The sequence below is a fragment of the Hypomesus nipponensis genome, chromosome 19, assembly GCF_054491055.1.
Source record: "Hypomesus nipponensis isolate SF chromosome 19, ASM5449105v1, whole genome shotgun sequence".
Classification (NCBI taxonomy): domain Eukaryota; kingdom Metazoa; phylum Chordata; class Actinopteri; order Osmeriformes; family Osmeridae; genus Hypomesus; species Hypomesus nipponensis.
Window position 1 is genome coordinate 259,744 of NC_140379.1, and position 20,781 is coordinate 280,524.

The following is a 20,781-nucleotide window of genomic DNA, read 5'->3' on the forward strand; positions in this document are numbered from 1 at the left end:
CAGCTGCTGTGCTCTGGGTGGAAGGTGTGACAGGATGGGAGAACAGGAGTACTCACTGCAGGTGTGACAGGATGGGAGAACAGGAGTACTCACTGCAGGTGTGACAGGATGGGAGAACAGGAGTACTCACTGCAGGTGTGACAGGATGGGAGAACAGGAGTACTCACTGCAGGTGAGACAGGAGAACAGGAGTACTCACTGCAGGTGTGACAGGATGGGAGAACAGGAGTACTCACTGCAGGTGTGACAGGATGGGAGAACAGGAGTACTCACTGCAGGTGTGACAGGATGGGAGAACAGGAGTACTCACTGCAGGTGTGACAGGAGAACAGGAGTACTCACTGCAGGTGTGACAGGAGAACAGGAGTACTCACTGCAGGTGTGACAGGATGGGAGAACAGGAGTACTCACTGCAGTGTGACAGGATGGGAGAACAGGAGTACTCACTGCAGTGTGACAGGATGGGAGAACAGGAGTACTCACTGCAGGTGTGACAGGATGGGAGAACAGGAGTACTCACTGCAGTGTGACAGGATGGGAGAACAGGAGTACTCACTGCAGGTGTGACAGGATGGGAGAACAGGAGTACTCACTGCAGGTGTGACAGGATGGGAGAACAGGAGTACTCACTGCAGTGTGACAGGATGGGAGAACAGGAGTACTCACTGCAGGTGTGACAGGATGGGAGAACAGGAGTACTCACTGCAGGTGAGTTAAAAGAAAAGGCAGGTGTACCATCACACCTAGATTATTTTAATGGTCAAGTCAAACAATCAGATATTTTAGCTTGTAAGGCCCCTTCAGGCTTTCTCACTCCTTGTTTAGGATTGTACAGAGTGCCGTTGTGGTTCATACTGTGTTATAGGAGGTAAAACAGTTGTAAACCCATAGACATGTAAACAATATTAATAGTTTATTTACCATTTCACATTTACAATGACATCTCAGAAAAATGTAATGCTCAAAGTACAGTTCCTATAAATTAAAATGTCCAATCAACATTTCCTGATTAGCCTAAGAAGCCGTCCCGTACATTCATATCAGCATTAAAAAACAATTCAAATTTTTTAAAGGGTAACAGTTAACATGTACAATGTGCAAAAATGTAAAGTTTCTAGGTTTTACTGACATGAAATGCATATGAAAATATTAATCTATAAAACATTCCAATCAAACATTTCTTATTCAGTCATCAAGTCTTGGAGGTAAATACTGTAGATTGAGGAGAAATGGCAATTATTTTCTATGGCAACTCAACCCTAACCCAACTCTTGGAATCTGTTTCCATTTTGCAGAGCATGAAACATTTTGGTAGTTTGTGATTGATTTCATTTGAATTAATATCAGACATGTATCCACTCCTTTGAACCACAGTCCACCACCAGATCCTATCACCCACTGGCATTACACACCCTTTACCAGTATCAAAAGTCAAGTTGTCGTAGTTAAACAGTAAGCTCCAGTCTATTGTGTTCCAGACCTCCAGGGTTAGCAGTTAGCCTGCGGTATCAGGGCAATATTTGGAGCTAGCAGAGTCAAACAGCACAAATGTCCATAACATGTTCACATACAGATATGGAGGCCTTAGAGACTCCAGGATATTCAAACTAAACAGTCTTAATGTATACAGTACCCTTGTGATACAGTCAGATGGTTCCCACACGGTGGAGGTGTAGCGTTTGTAAACACGGCAGGTCAGTAGCGTCTCGCCTAGCTGTCCTCCACCTCCAGCCTCCTCTGGGGAACGTAAACGGTTTTACCGGTGGTTACCACGGTAGCCAGCGGGGAGAGGGAGACGGGGGTGTGGAAGAAGCTGTGCTGAGGGAGGCTCCTCCCTTTGGGCGTGGTCAGCAGGGGCTGAGGGGGAGGAGGGAACGTTAACAACACGTTAACAACTGTGTTTCCTGTCTACATGGCCAGCTGCAGCCTCAGCCCTGGATGATGTCACCCACTACGGGCTGACGTCTTGCACAGCCAGGAACTGCTTGTGTGGGTGTGATTGTTTTGAGTCAGTGTGTACCACTGTGTAAGCCAGCCTTCTACATCCACATGATATTCATACAGCAGAACAGATAATTACTCCATTATCACTCAAAGACAACACCAAGACAAAGAAGCAAACAGCAGTCTTACTTGCTGGAGGCTGATGAAGGTGAGGGGCTGGCCTGGCATGGCGTGCTGGACCGGCAGGGGGGACATGGGTCTCACAAATACCATGCCTCTCTGGGGGAGGCCCAGGTGGGGGGGCAGGGGGCTGGGCAGGGAAGGGCCCAGGTGGGGGGGCCGGGGGCTGGGCAGGGAGGGGCCCCGCTCGGGGGTGAGTGCCTGGGGGGGGGCGGGGATGAGACCCAGGTTCTGCAAGGTGAAGTTGAGGATTGCAGGGCTGGGAGTGTGTTGGCCCTGGGGGTGGAAGGGGGAGGCTGGGGGGGCCCTGGAGGGGGGCAGGCCTGTGGGGGTGAACTCCTGCATGGGAGGAGGCTGGGAACCTGGCGTGGAGAAAGAACAAAGTTTAGTCAAACTGTAAACACTGCTGTCTCAATCATTCAGCAGACAAACAAATAGTAATTATAGAAAGTACAATGGGGGTTTAGTAGATACTGTAGGTGTGTGTGTGGGTACCTGCGGTGGGGGTGTGGTAGATGCTGTAGGTGGGGGTGGAGGTCCTGCTTCCCTCTGTGCTGCTGAGACAGCCTGCTTCTCTGGGGCTGAGGACAGCCTTCTGGCTGAGGGGGATCAGGTAGCCTGTAGGGACCAGAGTCTGGACACACACACCACCATCAACACACACCCTCACACACACCACATTGGTGGATCAACATTCTGGTTAGGAATGTGTGGGTTTGTATCCCTGTGTGTGTGTGTGTTAATGTACCTCTGTGTGTATATTTCCGGTTGTCAGAGGAACAGCTCTGACAGGAGTGAGGCCCGCCTCGCTGTCAGATGTCGCAACCTTCTCCTCCTTCTCCAGGAAGGTTTCCACACTCTGCGCCAGCGCCTGATTGGCTGCAGCGCTGCCAGGGGTGTTGAGGAATTCAGGGTCGAGGTGGAGGGCACGGGGGGAGGGGCGACTGGGTAGGAGACCGCCACGTCGAGCCTTCAGACGAGCCTGTAGGATCTCACACAGCTTAGGAGACGCATCCTGCACCAGCAGAGGAGAGGATGACGGGGAAGAAGAGAAGAGAAAGAAGCAAAAAGAGAGGAAGAGTTAAAGATACTTTAGAGTTCTTCAGTCTCAGGTTAAGTTCATGTTGGTTACTGGCCTCTGTGATAAAAAAAGAACGATATCAGGATAAGATAACGCTGACATTATGATATGATATTATGATGTTGTTTGATATCACTGGGTGGAGGTCTCACCCTGCAGCTGGGGTCGACCCTCCTGGCCTTGCAGGGGCTGCAGGCCTTGTCTGCACACGCCCGCTTCAGCGCCACAGGGCTGCTGGTGTCATGACCCCTGGAGGGTGGGGGGGACGCGGCTGGCGACTGGTGGGCGGGCGGGGCATTCCCCGGGCTGCGTCCCAGCCTATCCTCGAATGTCATGGAGCGCACTGCCAGGCTGGTGGGCTGTGGCCGAGCCAGGGGGTGTGGCCGGAGGGAGGAGGGGTGCATGTACAGGGCATAGGACGCTGGCCCTCCGTGCTGAGGCAGCAGGACGGGGATGAGGGGCGAGCACTGGTAGGACAGCGACCCCGCAGCCTGGGAGGGATACTGCACCCTCGGGGGGAGAGGGGCAGTGGGGGGCTCGGCAGGGATCAATGCTGGGGTCTTGGGGGCTGCAGGGGCCGACGGACCCCTCCCCGGCGCTGGGGGGGGTGCTGTCACCTTTGAGACGGTAGGCTTAGAGGTGTGCTGTCCTTCCCTGAAAAGAGACAGTCTGTTCAGCAGAAGTTTGCAATCAAAGTGATGTACAGGGGCAGGGCTTGAAATTGCCACCATTTTGCTCCTGAAATTGTGTCAAAAATATATATGATATAAGGGAGCTAACTAAGACTAAATGAATCTATAACATCATTTTTTGTTGTTGTGTTTATTTTAATTTTTAATTTGGACCTGTGATCTCCTGATCTGCGGTCAAATTCTTTAACCACTAAGCTTTACCCCCAGCCTCTCCACCTCAGTGTTGGATCTCAAGGACAAGGACCAGGAAGTTGACCAGAAAGACAAACAAGCACATAAAGACAGACGGACAAGTTAAAAAAGCAGGTCAGCATGACTTACATCGACTGCTGGTCAAGCTGGATCTTGCAGATGGCGGCTAGCTGAGCCATTTTGCTGGGAAAGAACCCGCCTCCTGAGGAACCATCTGAAAATCAGAAGCAGGTTTTAGTTTTCAGCTACATCCTCCAGACACCACCAGCTCACAGTTGTACTCCAGGACTCACCCAGGGGGCCTCTGACTGGGCTGGTTGGAGCAGAGTTGATCTTTCGCCGGTCATCCTGGATGCTCTTGGCCAGTTTGATGAGGGAGGGGTGTCTGGTGAAGGTGCGTTTGGCCCCGGGAGAGGAGAACAGATTTTTGGTGCAGTTATCCACCGACGCACAAGACTCCAGGATCCGCTTTGTTGTTGAGGCGTTTGATGAAGTGAGGTTTTTGACATCTGAAACACAACAGAACACGATAGTACCATTATTTAGCAGGGAGAGAAATTTCACAACTTGAACTGATAAAACATATTATAGAACATTCACAGAGATTTTATTTGGCAGTGTTTTGGGCCGGGTCAGTACACACCCTCAACGCTAGGGAAGTCTTCAGGGCCGGTCCACTTGTATGCCGTCTTCCTCCCCCTCTCCTCCGTCACATGAACCTTCTCTATCAACTTCAGGCTCCGCAGCACGTTGGCTATGTCATACAGCCTGCGCACCTTTGCTGTAAACACACAAATGTTAGAATCACAGCAGTCAATTTCTTTGACTAAAAACATGCACACAAACCTAGCCACACTAAATATCCTGTGAACATGTGCAACCAAGGTGAATTGGATTGAACTCTCTCCTCAGTATAAATACCACCGACCCTTGCCATGTGATGGCTAGCTTTTTGTGGGAGTGGCTGGCTAAAGGAGTGTTTATGCCAGGTGCTAGGTGCCTGTGTGACCCTGGATGGAACCCCGGAGGGGCCAGTGAGGAGGAAGAGATCCAGATGAGCAAAGCCATGACACCTGCGTCACATGGAACTTCACACCCTGCAGTACAGTCCAGCGTTCTGAGGTTCTGTATTCGAAGGTTCTTCTGAACAGCATACTCACTCTTGAACTTGCTCTTGTCTTGGTCTGCGACCTGGTCCTCCCCGATCAGGATCCTTCCAGCCACCTCCAGGCTGACCACCCGAGGTTGGGACACCAAGAACAGCATGACAAACTTCTGGCTCATTACCCTCAGAGACTTGTCCTTTCGGCTGTTCACTGAGGCTAGACACGGGGGGGTGACGCAAACCACAAAAAAGTCATCACAACTGGTCATCCTTACTTCATATGAATGTACAAGTAGAGCAGGGCTTCAAATGTCTCACCTGCTCTGAACTCAACTCCAGGAAGCTCCACAAAGAACATTTCCTTCGGTCCCTGTTCTCCTTCCTCCAGGTCTATCACCTCCTCATTCTCCTTTTCCTCGCCCTCTAAGTCAAACTCCTTGTCGTGGCAGCGCTGGCGGATCTGCTGCATCTGCTGGCCGTACCTGTGCTTCTCTCCCACCAACCTTAGCCTGGCCAGTGTCTGAGGCAGGTCGGCGCGTCCACGCCAAGTGTAACGGTTCTTGGCCAGCCGGCTGACCATGTGAAGGCTCTCCAGAACATTCATGATGTCATAGATTCTCCTGCGCTCCACACCTGGCCCAAACCACACATTTACTCAGTAAGTCAGAGAAAGACATTGTAGGTGTTTTGTCAATTGGAGGAAATGATCAAGTTAAGAGTTGTAAAGTTAGGAGTAATAAGCAAAGACACATAGGACTCACTCAGTTCTGTGGCCACATCATCCAGACAAATGTCATTGTTGAGGGCAGGGTTGGGGTAATCAGGGTAACGAGCAAGAAACTTGTGACAGAGCAAACCCAAACTCTTCTCTTTCCTGCTAATCTGCTTCTCTACTTCCTCCCCTAGTTCTGCATCCTGACACAAAAACAAAGATGATTAAAATCAACCGAAACATATGACATCTTGAACCACTCAAGTCAAATAATTTTGCCTGTGTGAAACAAATTGTTTACCTTTACTAATTCCCTGGTTTCTTCTCCTTCGGGGTTGTCCACACACAGCTCCTTCTCCCTGTTTCTGATCTCAGGGCTTGCTGCACTGATTAGCATTTTCAAGTTTGATGTTGGAGTCCAGGGCTCACAAAGTCCTGCTTCTCTTCCTTTAGTGGGAGTGGTAAGGGAAACCATGTTTCCTTGGTATTCTGTAGATATTTTCCTTGGTGTTTTCGCCAGTGCGTGAGGTTCTATAAATACTTTACTCTGTTGAACAAAATGTACAGAAAATGTTATTTATTGACATCAAAATGTCCTCCATGCTGTGTAGTGTAGGGCCTAATTGTAAAATATAACATGAGCGTCTACAAGAAATATTTAGACTTAGTTTAGGATTTGCCAGCTAACTAGACACTAACCTTGGAGTCAGATACAAGTTGATCTCCATGGCTCAGATTTTGGCACTCAAGCAAAGCGCTTGACATTTTCCACCTGTAGACCAATCCAAAAGAAAGGGTTGGTTTGTGCTAGCTAGCTACATTACTGTTCAAAGGGAAGAATGCGCCTAGTGATATTATTATTATATTACACTGCTACATTGCTAGCCAAATTCCTTCTTTAAAATACATTCGCAATATAATTCGCTTTGTATAAATTACCTTTTCTTAACTGCATTATATTTACTGGGTGACAGCATTCTGACAACCACATTCAAATTAAAGAGTTATCTTCCTATTTCGTCTTAATGTAATCAATATTGAACACAAATCTAATCAAAACAGGTCCTGACGCTTGGCGGTAACTGACATAGATTCTATCGAATGGCCGAGTACTCAAGAGCCTGTCGACCAATCAGAAGCAGCAGGAAGCGCCGCATGGGAAGCTCGCGCTGTCCCGCGCAGGTAAATATATTTTTTGAAATGTTGGCGCGGCGGACTGAAACATTAAACTGATGCAACCCCAACATTCAACGGTGTTAACATACATGCATGACATGACCAGCTGGTTAAATTCACCTTACCGTAAGTGTCTAAAACACGTCGGAAACAGGAAAAACAGCAATAGCTACAACTTAGTTTGTCCACGATAGAAGGCTGACAGATGAGATACGACTACAAGCAAGCTAACTGGCCATTTGATAGCGCGCGGGTTCAAGCCTAGCTAGCTAATTACGTAATAGCAACGTTTTTACTCAATATTCCCAAGATAAGCCTTTTTAGTGTTAGATACACACATCTGGATCATGTTTAAGGTAGGGTTATGGGATTACAGCTAGCCATCTGAAGCCTATTTGCCTAGCCCACATAGACTTCAGTCGTAGTTCACTGATTCCTTACTCAAGTGTGCGCGGGGAGCAAGTCAGCTAACTAGCCAGCTAACTAACTACATACAAACATTCTAGTCAATAAATAGCATGCAAGATACAGTATAAACTGGAAGCTAGATTAACATGTTACACACACAATTCATTCATGGAAGACTTACCCAGAAGTATTTCGGGTCTGTTAAGTTGTGCCCCGCTCAAAGTCGTCTTTGCGTCTCACTCAAAAAAGTGGCGATGAGTACAACATCCCTTACGTAAAATGAGAATATGTCCAGTACATCAGTCAGTACACTGTAAACTGACAAGCTTTTCCATAGATTAGTTAGATAACTAAATATAAAAGACGAGTGAACACTCTGCTGTTGATACTGCCGCTGTAAGTATTAAGCTACCCACTTGTCCCGCCTAGTAGCACTATGTATGCAAGCAGCCCAACCCCCATGAACTCCACGCCTATTCTGGTCCAGCTCTGGTCTGATCTTGCACTTCCCCCACCCGAGAGCCCACACCGGGGTGGAACTCTGGGAGGCGTTTAGTGACCCAAAGCTGATCAGGACTCAATAACTCAGTTCAGCAAATCAAAAACCTCATCTTTTTTTTAGAGGTATCTGTCTTATTTGATGTAATCTTTTTATTGTGTTTTCCTTCGTTTTGCTGTTATGTTTGAATGTGGTATTATTGTTGTTAGTTCAGTCAAGAAGACACTCATGTATTGATTTGACCAGTTATTAATAACAATAGACATGGAACTCCGACAGCACAGGCCCATACTACACACCGGGGTGAGTGTAGGTCTCTGTGTTGTGTGACCTGGCCCTGTGGGTTTGACACACCCTAAGGTGGAGTTGATGAGCGAGATGACCCTCTGCCACGGGTTTCAGAATGATGGGGAACTACCCTGTTTAAGTAAAAGTAAAAATATATACATAAAACATAAAATATCTATTCAAGTTCAAATGGACTCATTCCCTCTTTGCGTGTGTAGCCATCAAGGTATGTCTGTTGTGGTGTATGTTTTGTTGTTACTTATGTTTGTTGCTTGTATTTATGGTACAGTGTATGTTTGTAAATTAATATGATATTACATGCTAATTCTATATATTGTGATGTATTTGTACAGTTTGACAATGTGTGTCATTCACGGAAAGGTATAAATCCATCAAGAACCGGAGTTGTATGTTTCCTGGAGGGAGTGATACTTGTGAAGGAAGGAAATCACAAAGACTATCAAATGGAAATGAGACATGTCTACAGATGATCCAGTAAACCCACTCTTCTCAAGCTTTATGGTACGGACCACATAAGGCCCTGAAATGATACCGTGTTGGTAACGACTGGAGAAACCATTTGTTTGTGTCCAGACTGAGGGACACTGTGTGTTTCATGTTCTCATTTTGTTCAAAACAGTCGATATCAGCAAAGATAGGAACAAAGCTGTATTGAAACGCAAATGTCTTCAAAAGCAATAAAGCCTATGTATTTTCAGCGGGATACGCCCTCTGTAGAGAGGGGGTTGCAGAGCTGAAGAAGTGTATTGAGGAGAAGGAGGAGGGATGAGGGGGGAAGCTGGGGTAGTGATTAAACTCATGAATGGTGAGTGATACCTGTTTCATCATGTGAATGTTAAGTGTGTATCTGTCTGTCTTAGACCCAAGACTTGGGTCTAAGTTTATACTTTCGGTTAGGTTGAAAAATATTTTTCAAGATAAATTCAAGTATATGTGATGCTTTACGTAGGGTATTTGTTAACATTAGTACTTGTTTCGTACTTTCCATTGAATTACATTTTCCTTCTCCTTTTCTCCATCACGGTAAAGCAGAGATGGCAAAAGTACTCACATGCTTCACTCAAGTAGAAGTACAAATACCTACTCATGTTTAACAGTAGAAGTTTTGACAACACTTTTTCACCTAAGCTCAAGAAGTGTGGGCTCTGACATAGGCTAGCAGTATTAGTAAAATCAATGTCACCATGTTGTCGCTAGATGGCAACAAAATCTATATTTCTGGCATGTCTCCATGGAAACGGACAGTCTAGAAGTTGGGGGGGGGGGGGGGTTGGGGGGAGTGGAGACACAAGGCGAACGGGGTAGCTGACGTAATGTTATCGATTGAGGAGTGGGTCTCGCGAAACGGATGCACAGTAGAGAAGGCAGCGACTGGCGCACGAGGCGAGGGAGGGTCTTGTCCTTGACGTGAGATCTGCTGCTGTTCATGGACTGGGTGAGCACTTCTATGTTTACATCTTATATTATCGAGCGCTTGTTTTTCAACTAAAAGGGGAGGAATGTATAAGCTTGTGTTGTCTGTCTTTTTACGAGTTGCAGAACCCTGTAAAATCACAGGCAGGGTTGTGATGCACCTGCCCCGTTTTCCGTCTTAAACGGGAACTCTCTAGTCTCCTGTATGAACGGAAGGCTCCGATTTTTTGGCAAGGATTACTGAAATTTTAAGAACCTTAAGAACTAATTTACCATAACACTTACAACACTTCGTGGTATTACGATTATACCCTGCATTCTAATTACATCACCTACTCACAATTTGGGAATTGTATTTCCCGGATTATTTCACATGGTTGTACGTTGTTAAACCCATCATTACACTATATGGGTTTAACAGAAATAATACCATGTCATTCAACTTTTTTTCTAATGCTTGTCCAGCAACTGAACATTGTTTTTTCTGTGTTTTTCCTCCCTTGAACATGTGCATGTAGCTGTCCCTTGAACTGAGTTTGTGAACAGCATTAAGCAGCACATAATCTTTCAGACTGCAGGCTGTGACCGGAGGTCTTCTGGGATTCTCTAATGGAAGATATTTGGTTCTTTGGGAACAAGGAGTCATGTTGATCACGTCTCTTCAGAGGATCCTGTGTTTGCTGTCAGGTTGAAGGCAGGGTTGCCATACCTCTGGAGGTCTGGATCTCAGGACCTCCTCCTCTTCTCTGATGCCCAGTCCAGGTCAGCCACTGTGGGCTAAAAAGTACAGTCAACACCAATGGATGACCACATGCCTGGCTGGCTTCTCTGAGAGCACGGTGATGGATGGATCTTGAATGAAAACGTCAGGGGTTTGAATCTCTGTGTTGCTTCCGAACGGATATCAGGTTGGATCTTGTTCGTCCAGAGAAGGAGCGGTGGAGCACTTGGGAGGAGAGGGAGGATGGAGGGAGCAGAGAACAGCCCTCAGCAGAAGAGGAGGAGGCCAGTGTTGCACGGACTGGAAGACCAGAAGAGGGTGAGTTATCGTCCTGTTCTGCATGTTCTGAGTTATCGTTCTGTTGTGCTCCATCCCGTCATGTTGTGCTCCATCTATGAGCCCTGCCTGGACGGGTCTACTGATCAGCCTCTTCTGGGGCAGAGTGCGTTATGATTGGCCATCAGTGCTGTGCATTACAATTGGCCATCAAAGCGGCAGCCCCTTACCATCTGGTCCAGTAGCGGGGCATCAGGTGCTGTATTGTCCTGTGTGTGGACGTGTAGGGTCCCTGTCTGTAATACACACAGGGACCACTAACGTTAAAAAGAACATCACGGGGAGAAAAGCAATGTCTGACTGTGTAAATTGTGTGAATGAATGAGTGAGTGAATGAATCACCCCTTAAATTCATTTTCAGACTTGAAAAACAGGGGTACCCCATCTGCATAAATGCTTTCTGATGAGCGGAACCCTATTGTGTTGGGGATATTACTATGCAAAGGCTATATGCGGTGTGTGTGTGTAAGGAGGGGTGTGGAACAGGGAGTGTGGGAGTCAGTGTGTTCCCCCATCCTCCCCCCTCCTCCCCCCTCCTCCCCCCTCCTCCCCCATCCTCCCCTCTCCTCCCCCCTCCTCCCCCCTCCTCCCCCCATCCTCCCCTCTCCTCCCCCATCCTCCCCTCTCCTCCCCCCTCCTCCCCCCTCCTCCCCTCTCCTCCCCCCTCCTCCCCCCTCCTCCCCCCTCCTCCCCTCTCCTCCCCCCTCCTCCCCCCTCCTCCCCCATCCTCCCCTCTCCTCCCCCCTCCTCCCCCCTCCTCCCCTCTCCTCCCCCCTCCTCCCCCCTCCTCCCCCCTCCTCCCCTCTCCTCCCCCCTCCTCCCCCCTCCTCCCCTCTCCTCCCCCCTCCTCCCCCATCCTCCCCTCTCCTCCCCCCTCCTCCCCCCTCCTCCCCCTCCTCCCCTCTCCTCCCCCCTCCTCCCCCCTCCTCCCCTCTCCTCCCCCCTCCTCCCCTCTCCTCCCCCCTCCTCCCCCATCCTCCCCTCTCCTCCCCTCTCCTCCCCCCTCCTCCCCCCTCCTCCCCCCTCTTCCTGGGATGTAGGATGTATGCATGGGAGGCGTCCTGCAACTAAAGGTGTGGCTGGGAAGCCCCCTGCTGCTGATCTGGGGATGATAACAATGTGTTCTTTCTGTGTTAGTTTTGATCCAAAGCCATGTATAGAAGGATTAGAACCTGCCATCTCTTGGCCTGCAGTCCAGTGCTCTAACCACTGAGCTCTTCCCATCCGTATGATGGGAGGAGAGACCCTGTTTGATGCTCTGCTTCACTCTTTAAGTCTTCAACAGGCCAGGGAGGAGATGATGTTCTCCTCTTCACTCTCTTCTTTCTGCCTCTCTCTCTCTTTCTCTCTCTTTGTCTCTCACTCTCCACCTCTCTCTTTTTCCCACTCCGTCTGTCTTTCTCTCACTCTCGCTACTAAATTATTGAATTGATCAGGTGTGTTAGATTGATCACCTAGGAATTTTAAGAGCATGAATATTAATTAAAGGAAACAGCAATCCCAGCTGCTGTGTCTGACATGTTTTCCAGACTGCTGTCTCTCTGAGGAAGCTCAGTGCCACAATGACAACAACACAACAACAACATCTCTCTTAGAGCTGATGGTAAGAGAGCATGAATTCACCTCGATAAACACAGGGGCTCTAATTGAATCACTTCAGTCAAGTGGGTGCTACAACTTTGCATTGTTGCCATGGAAATACACTCTGGTGCTGTTTTGTAGTTGATTTGCCCAGTTCACCACGACGATTATATGATTGCGTTATGTGACCATGTCTACAGGACCAGTACTTCCTGGGGGAGAAGAGAGGAGGGGAGGGGGGGGGGAGTAGACAGGGCCTTGCCAGACTGAGACTATGTGGAACAGTAATGGACATCACTCTTAGACGGACTGAAAGCAGAGGGCAGTGATGTGGGGTGTGTCATAGTGGCAGATATCCCCAGGTTTCCCCTCATCACACCTGGTCTCTCCTGGAGACTCACCCAGGTCACACACACACCCACTCTGCATATTACTGTTCTTTGAGTGGTAACCATGGAGAACATGTTTGGTGCTGCAGGGAGGACGGGGGCTCCAGCGTTGCTCTGGGAGAGATCTGACGCTTGTATCCCCTGCTCTGAGAGAGATCTGATGCTTGTATCACCTGCTCTGGGAGAGATCTGATGCTTGTATCACTTGCTCTGGGAGAGATCTGACGCTTGTATCACCTGCTCTGGGAGAGATCTGACGCTTGTATCACCTGCTCTGGGAGAGATCTGATGCTTGTATCACCTGCTCTGGTAGAGATGTGAGGCTTGTATCACCTGCTCTGGGAGAGATGTGAGGCTTGTATCACCTGCTCTGGGAGAGATCTATATATCAAAAAGTACCTACATTTCGGTATACTGTGCAACACTAACCCTGAAAACATCATCCTAACCCTGAACGAATCATCCACCCTGAACACATCATCCTCTGAGTGTGGTGCTCAGTGTCACCTGATGGAAGTTTCAACCAGCAGAATAAAACGTCCATTAAGCCCGGTGATGACCGTCTTGATTGGTCCCGGCGCTGCCGAGACTTGGCATGACTCCCAGACATGGCGAAAGGAAGAGTTGAGAGAGCTGTGATTAGTTGCTGACAGGCTGTGATGGATGGCCGGCGCTGCTGGTAACATCAAAGGAGCCGTGACAAACGAGCATCTCTCCATGATTATTTAGAGCCCACTAAGGCAGCCATTATGGTCCCATTCAGAGCTGTTACTCCGCCCCCCATAACCCCCCAGCCCCCCCAACCCTCTCAGCAGACTGTACAGGCGGGGCCCTCAGCAGACAGTAGAGGCGGGGCCCTCAGCAGACAGTAGAGGCGGGGCCCTCAGCAGACAGTAGAGGCGGGGCCCTCAGCATACAGTAGAGGCGGGGCCCTCAGCAGACAGTAGAGGCGGGGCCCTCAGCAGACAGTAGAGGCGGGGCCCTCAGCATACAGTAGAGGCGGGGCCCTCAGCATACAGTACAGGCGGGGCCCTCAGCAGACAGTACAGGCGGGGCCCTCTCATTCCAGGGGAGGGAGTAACGTGGTTCTCACTGTCTCTTTCTCAGCAGTATGAAGAGAGGAGGAGCCAGAGAGGAGGAACACCTTTCACACAATAATCCTCTCCCAAAAATCTCAGACTCAGATAGATCAGACATTACTAACCAGATAGATCAGACATTACTAATCAGATATATCAGACATTACTAGACCATTCTCTTTACAAACCATGACTGGACAGACCAGAGTGTTATAGAGGGTCTGGGTGTGGTGTGCCAGCAGAACAGACAGCTGTCTGGTCCTCCGACTGGCAGGATAGGGGAAGTCGTTCTGTGGAGGAACTGCAGCACTGACGAGGGCAGGGGGGAGGTGGTTTTGGGGTGGGGGAGGTGGAGGCCAGGGCTGGGGGTGGGGGAGGTGCTCCAGTCTGGATGCTGCAAGGGCCCTTGGAGCCATCTGTCCCCACCCTCTCCCTGGTCCTGAGGGAGTGGGAAGGACAGGTGGCGGGGGCTGGGGGGCTGGCCTGGCTCATGATTGGCCTTCTCAAGGCCTCCTCTTCACACCCAACACAGGACAGCTCTCTGACAGAAAGGGCAGCTCTGACAGGAAGTGGGTTGTGAAACACAATGCAGAGTGTGTGTGAGGGTTGTGTCACACACTGCAGTGTGTGTGTGAGGGTTGTCTAGCACACTGCAGTGTGTGTGAGGGTTGTGTCACACACTGCAGAGTGTGTGAGAGGATTGTGTCACACACTGCAGTGTGTGTGTGAGGGTTGTGTCACACACTGCAGAGTGTGTGAGAGGGTTGTGTCACACACTGCAGTGTGTGTGTGAGGGTGGTGTAGCACACTGCAGTGTGTGTGTGAGGGTTGTGTCGCACACTGCAGTGTGTGTGTGAGGGTTGTGTAGCACACTGCAGTGTGTGTGAGGGTTGTGTCACACACTGCAGTGTGTGTGTGAGGGTTGTCTAGCACACTGCAGTGTGTGTGAGGGTTGTGTCACACACTGCAGAGTGTGTGAGAGGATTGTGTCACACACTGCAGTGTGTGTGTGAGGGTTGTGTCACACACTGCAGAGTGTGTGAGAGGGTTGTGTCACACACTGCAGTGTGTGTGTGAGGGTAGTGTAGCACACTGCAGTGTGTGTGTGAGGGTTGTGTCGCACACTGCAGTGTGTGTGTGAGGGTTGTGTCACACACTGCAGTGTGTGTGAGGGTTGTGTCACACACTGCAGAGTGTGTGAGAGGATTGTGTCACACACTGCAGTGTGTGTGTGAGGGTTGTGTAGCACACTGCAGTGTGTGTGTGAGGGTTGTGTAGCACACTGCAGTGTGTGTGAGAGGGTTGTCTAGCACACTGCAGTGTGTGTGAGAGGGCTGTGTAGCACACTGCAGGGCACATGTACAGGTTGGTTCAGACAGCTTATCACCTGAGGTCAGACAGGTTATCACCTGAGGTCAGACAGCTTATCACCTGAGGTCAGACAGCTTATCACCTGAGGTCAGACAGGTTATCACCTGAGGTCAGACAGGTTATCACCTGAGGTCAGACAGGTTATCACCTGAAACTGAAACTGTCCTCACACTCGTAGACAAGAACAGACTAGTTCACACACGGATCCTCTCTTGAGGGAATTGTTGGTGAATGTGAAGCGTTTCTGGTTTCCAGGAATATCACTGGTAGCAGCATTGATATCTCACTGCACAGTTAAGATATTTTTGGGGGCATTTCTGCCTTTGAATGTTTTTATAGTGACTCTATAAAGAGACAGGAAAGGCAGGGAGAGAGGGAGGGGAGGACATGGAGCAAAGGGTCCTCTGCCTGCCGCGGTACGGTCTGCAGCCTTTGTGGGGCTGATCTGGTGAGCCCCGTGTTTCTGTTCTTCAGGGTGTTGTGTTTTTCTGTTCTTCAGGCTGGTGTGTTTCTGTTCTTCAGGGTGTTGTGTGTTTCTGTTCTTCAGGCTGGTGTGTGTTTCTGTTCTTCAGGCTGGTGTGTGTTTCTGTTCTTCAGGCTGGTGTGTTTCTGTTCAGGCTGGTGTGTTTCTGTTCTTCAGGCTGGTGTGTGTTTCTGCTCAGGCTGGTGTGTGTTTCTGTTCAGGCTGGTGTGTTTCTGTTCAGGCTGATGTGTGTTTCTGTTCTTCCCGGGCCCTGCTCACATCCCCAGTTCTCTAGCGGAGAGCCCACTCTCCCTGGCCCTGCTCACACACAGCCTTGTTATCTCCTATCCACAGTCACCGTAAGAGAAAGAGAAAGAGAGAGGAGGGACATAGAGTGTGAGTTAAGAGCGACTGAGAGGGTGACAGGGAGAGGAAAGAGAGAGAGAGGGGGAGAGAGAGGAGAGGCCTAACAGCTTCTTTACATTACCATCACCATCTCCCATTCTCCTATTTATTCCTCAGGAACTGCGGAATTCAATTTTACACTTGAGGAATTTTCGCACTGATAAGAGGGATAAGGAGCTAAAGGGCGGCTTTTCTATCTGGACCCCCGGAACAGAGAGCTGGAGGTTTTCCGTGCCCCGTGTAAACACTCCCCAGGTTTTGAGGGGAATCCTAATCATCAAGGCAGCAGACAAGGTCTGCAGGGGTGGAGGAGAGAGAGGGAGAACATGGAGAGAGCAAGAGGGAGGCTCCTTGTTCAGCTCAGGGCTTTGTGGGGATAAACATTCGGTCTCATCACGTGAAATATTATAGGATGCCGTGGGGGTCCAGGAAATGGAATTGCCACGGTGACAATGAGCGATGGCTCTTAAAGAAGGTGTGTTGGTGTTTCTCTGCGCCTGTAGCTGGCTGAATGGAAATGGCTGTATGGTGTTATCCCTTCACATAAAATACTATGGATCTTTTTGCACTGCTCCCAACATCGATTGCTTGATCCAGTTGACTCATAAATCCACCATGTTTCTTTTTCATTCTCATGTGAAAGGAGAATGTCCTGTTTTTACGTAACAGAACAACCTCTATACCTCTATACCTCTATACCTCTATACCTCTAAACCTCTATACCTCTATACCTCTATACCTCTATACCTCTATACCTCTATACCTGTCAAACCTTTCAATTTAAGAGCTCAGAGTAGAACATGGGGCCGAAGAAAGAAGTTTGGCAAAACACCATCAAGGGCCACGCCCCCCCGGGGCCACGCCCCCTCCCCTAGGGCCACGCCCCCCCTAGGGCCACGCCCGCCCGGGGCCCTCCCTCTCTCTTTCCTAATGGCTCCCTCCCTGGTATCACTCACACATGATCAATACTCTCGCTCTCCAGCTATGGATCTAGGCAGCAGTGTTCACAGCTGCTCAGCCCAGACTAGAGGCTCCTGTCTGGGATCGCCGCCCCACTGATCTCTCTTGGTTGAGGACCAGATCCTGGCTCTCCTCATGTGACCTCAGGAACAGGCAACCCTCCACACACACACACACATTTAGTCATTTAGCAGACGCTCTAATCCAGAGCGACTTACAATAAGTACAGGGACATTACCCGGTGGCAAGTAGGGTGAAGTGCCTTGCCTTAGGACACATTACACATCATTTGTGTAAAGTGACTTTGGGTATTTAGAAAATTAATTATTATTATTATTTTGCACCGCCGGGGATCAAACGGGCAACCTTCTGATTAATAGCCCGATTCCCTAACCGCTCAGCCATCTGACTCCTGACACACACACACCCTCAGAGAGGAGAATTTGTTTTCATTAGTGCCTCATTATTTTGGAAACATGAAATTGATGTTTTTATTGTTTTAAGCAAATCTCAGGTGAAACAAGATCAAGAATTAAGTGTGATTCAGATTCTAAAACGTCTCATTTACAAATATGTTTTTTTTTCCTTCCTTCCTGTTCTTCCTGCAGGAGGAGGGTTAGGTTAGGGCTAACCCTAACCCTAATGTAAGAGACAGGAGAGCATACCTGGACCAATGGCAGGGAATTCAATTACCCACAATGCTCTCCATTCACTCCTATTATCCACAGTCAAACACCATCTGCATAATCAAATCAAATATAACAGGTATTCAGCTCAGTTCACCACATCCTACCTTATCCAATCGTTCTTCATTCAGTCATCAGCTGGAGAAGCCGTGTGCAGGAGCTCAGCAGTGCTGGACTGATTGATTCTGTTGTTTCTCTTCAGCATTTGTTGTTATTCCTGAAGCTGCTTTGCTGCCAGAGAACACGTTCCTCTCTTCCACTGCTCCATACAGTCAGACTGTCTGGTCTGATGTCTGGTCTGACTACAACACTCCTGTGTCAAGCAGTAAAAGAGAAGAAATAAAATGTAAATGTGCTGAATGAGAGCTTGATCTGGTGGAGGTGAGCTGCTGTGGGTGTGGTGGAGAGATCTGGAGGAGGAGAGAGGGTGGAGGAGAGTTGGTGGAGGATAGATGGTGGAGGAGAGCTGGTGGAGGATATATGGTGGAGGAGAGCTGGTGGAGGACAGAGGGTGGAGGAGAGCTGGTGGAGGATATATGGTGGAGGAGAGAGGGTGGAGGAGAGCTGGTGGAGGAGAGAGGGTGGAGGAGAGCTGGTGGAGGATATATGGTGGAGGAGAGAGGGTGGAGGAGAGCTGGTGGAGGATAGCTGGTGGAGGAGAGCTGGTGGAGGACAGAGGGTGGAGGAGAGCTGGTGGAGGATAGCTGGTGGAGAGAGCTGGTGGAGGATAGATGGTGGAGGAGGGAGGGTGGAGGAGAGCTGGTGGAGAAGAGAGGGTGGAGGAGAGCTGGTGGAGGATAGATGGTGGAGGAGAGCTGCTGGAGGACAGAGGGTGGAGGAGAGCTGGTGGAAGATAGCTGGTGGAGGATAGATGGTGGAGGAGAGAGGGTGGAGGAGAGCTGGTGGAGGATAGCTGGTGGAGGAGAGCTGGTGGAGGATATATGGTGGAGGAGAGCTGGTGGAGGACAGAGGGTGGAGGAGAGCTGGTGGAGGATAGCTGGTGGAGAGAGCTGGTGGAGGATAGATGGTGGAGGAGAGAGGGTGGAGGAGAGCTGGTGGAGGATAGCTGGTGGAGGAGAGCTGGTGGAGGATAGATGGTGGAGGAGAGAGGGTGGAGGAGAGCTGGTGGAGGATAGATGGTGGAGGAGAGAGGGTGGAGGAGAGCTGGTGGAGGAGAGAGGGTGGAGGAGAGCTGGTGGAGGATAGCTGGTGGAGGAGAGCTGGTGGAGGAGAGCTGGTGGAGGATAGATGGTGGAGGAGAGAGGGTGGAGGAGAGCTGGTGGAGGACAGAGGGTGGAGGAGAGAGGGTGGAGAGAGCTGGTGGAGAGAGCTGGTGGAGGATAGATGGTGGAGGAGAGAGGGTGGAGAGAGCTGGTGGAGAGAGCTGGTGGAGGAGAGCTGGTGGAGGAGAGAGGGTGGAGAGAGCTAGTGGAGGATAGATGGTGGAGGAGAGCTGGTGGAGGAGAGCTGGTTAAGGAGAGCTGGTGGAGGATAGATGGTGGAGAGAGCTGGTGGAGGATAGGAGCTGGTGGAGGATAGATGGTGGAGGATAGCTGGTGGAGGAGAGCTGGTGGAGGATATATGGTGGAGGAGAGCTGGTGGAGAGAGCTGGTGGAGGAGAGAGGGTGGAGGATAGATGGTGGAGGAGAGTTGGTGGAGGAGAGAGGGTGGATGATAGCTGGTGGAGAGAGCTGGTGGAGGAGAGAGGGTGGAGAGAGCTGGTGGAGGAGAGAGGGTGGAGGAGAGAGGGTGGAGGAGAGTTGGTGGAGGAGAGAGGGTGGAGGATAGCTGGTGGAGGAGAGATGGTGGAGGAGAGAGGGTGGAGGATAGCTGGTGGAGAGAGCTGGTGGAGGATAGATGGTGGAGGATAGCTGGTGTGGTTTCTGAGCCAGGGGTCATTCAGCAGTTGAAGGACGCTGCTGTAATCTCAGCTGTCAGCAGCCTCAGAGGAGAGTCTGGTGGTGTAGGACTGGCCGAGGGTTGGAATCTGACCCCCCCCACACACACACAGTGATTCACATACACACACACACACATTCAGATGTGGACCATGCACTCACATGCAAACACACACTGAGAACATGCAGCACAAACAAGTTAGATCTATATTCTTCTTTACTATCGCTACCAAATCATCAGAAATCCCATCAGAGAGTGACCAGAATGATTTTACTGTGTTCCGCTTGCTTCTTGTGGAGTGTGTGTATGAGTGTGTGTGTATGAGTGTGTCTGTGTGTGAGTGTGTGTGTAGTCAACCAGATGAACGGTGATCAACATTGGTCTGGATCAATACTTAGTGGATAATGGTGCTAATCAATACCCATCAGTTCCGGTGATCAAATATTTATCCAGGAAAAGAATAACAGACACCCCACCTGTCTGCCTGCCTGCCTGCCTGCCTGCCTGCCTGCCTGCCTGCCTGTCTGTCTGTCTGTCTGTCTGTCTGTCTGTCTGTCTGTCTGTCTGCCTGTGTGTATCTGCCTGCCTGTCTGCCTGTGTGTATCTGCCTGCCTGTCTCTCTTCCTCCCTCTGTCTGTCTGCCTGCCTGCCTGTCTGCCTGTGTGTATCTGCCTGCCTGTCTCTCTTCCTCCCTCTGCCTGCCTGCCTGCCTGCCTGCCTGCCTGCCTGCCTGCCTATCTGTCTGCCTGCCTGCCTGCCTGCCTGCCTGCCTGCCTGCCTGCCTGCCTGCCTGTCTGCCTGTCTGCCTATCTGTCTATCCATTTACAAGTCTCTCAGTCAATCTCTCTGTTAAACTGCCTCTCATAGAGACTAAAACCCCGCCGGAAGGCTGCACAGTCTCAGGTATCAGATAACAAACCAACTCATTAACAAGCCTCCTTACAAACAAAATGGCTTTGGTTAGGCCATTAACCCTCCTTGCCCCTACCTCCCTACCTCACGCCCCCCTCCCTGCCCCTACTTCCCTACCTCACGCCCCTTTTATGCGACTTTTATAATATTTTTAGGAATATAAAACCTCAAACTGACACCAGAGTATCTTAACAATGTCTGGTATACTCTACAGCCTTTACTTTTTCAATTAAGTTTCAAATAAAATGATAGAAAATCACTCTTTGAA

General features: G+C 49.8%; 2 protein-coding genes across 3 annotated transcripts in view; one reads left to right on the plus strand and one right to left on the minus strand.

Annotated features, from left to right (window-relative positions):
- Positions 1-890: 890 nt before the first annotated feature.
- Positions 891-7,970, minus strand: e2f8 (E2F transcription factor 8). 2 transcript variants are annotated; one of them, XM_084683076.1, is made up of 14 exons: positions 7,672-7,970; positions 6,606-6,678; positions 6,208-6,453; positions 5,956-6,109; positions 5,513-5,827; positions 5,250-5,411; positions 4,733-4,870; positions 4,383-4,598; positions 4,219-4,303; positions 3,358-3,859; positions 2,873-3,139; positions 2,620-2,758; positions 2,134-2,486; positions 891-1,857 (listed from the first exon to the last, which is right to left on the minus strand). In XM_084683076.1, exons 2-14 carry the CDS (start codon positions 6,669-6,671, stop codon positions 1,711-1,713), a joined length of 2,790 nt encoding a protein of 929 aa, XP_084539202.1. In that variant the 5' UTR covers positions 6,672-6,678; positions 7,672-7,970; the 3' UTR covers positions 891-1,710. The 2 variants fall into 2 exon arrangements, with proteins under 2 accessions (XP_084539202.1, XP_084539201.1); XM_084683075.1 differs by lacking the exon at positions 7,672-7,970 and adding an exon at positions 6,846-7,062.
- Positions 7,971-9,901: 1,931 nt separating this feature from the next.
- Positions 9,902-20,781, plus strand: part of nav2a (neuron navigator 2a) — a 127,047-nt gene continuing 116,167 nt past the window's right edge. Inside the window, 2 exon segments of the mRNA XM_084682803.1 lie at positions 9,902-10,473; positions 10,620-10,750. Of these exon segments, the coding sequence (XP_084538929.1) occupies positions 10,461-10,473; positions 10,620-10,750 (144 nt within the window). The 5' untranslated portion in view covers positions 9,902-10,460.

Excerpts from the sequence above, each read along its gene's own strand:
- e2f8 (XM_084683075.1), bottom strand. The coding sequence starts at position 6,883 with ATGCTGTCACCCAGTAAATATAATGCAGTTAAGAAAAG. Across the intron at positions 6,110-6,207 it reads AAACCAGGGAATTAGTAAAG|GATGCAGAACTAGGGGAGGA; the intron begins GTAAACAATTTG and ends TTTTTGTGTCAG. Across the intron at positions 4,871-5,249 it reads AGACAAGAGCAAGTTCAAGA|CAAAGGTGCGCAGGCTGTAT; the intron begins GTGAGTATGCTG and ends GTGTGTTTACAG.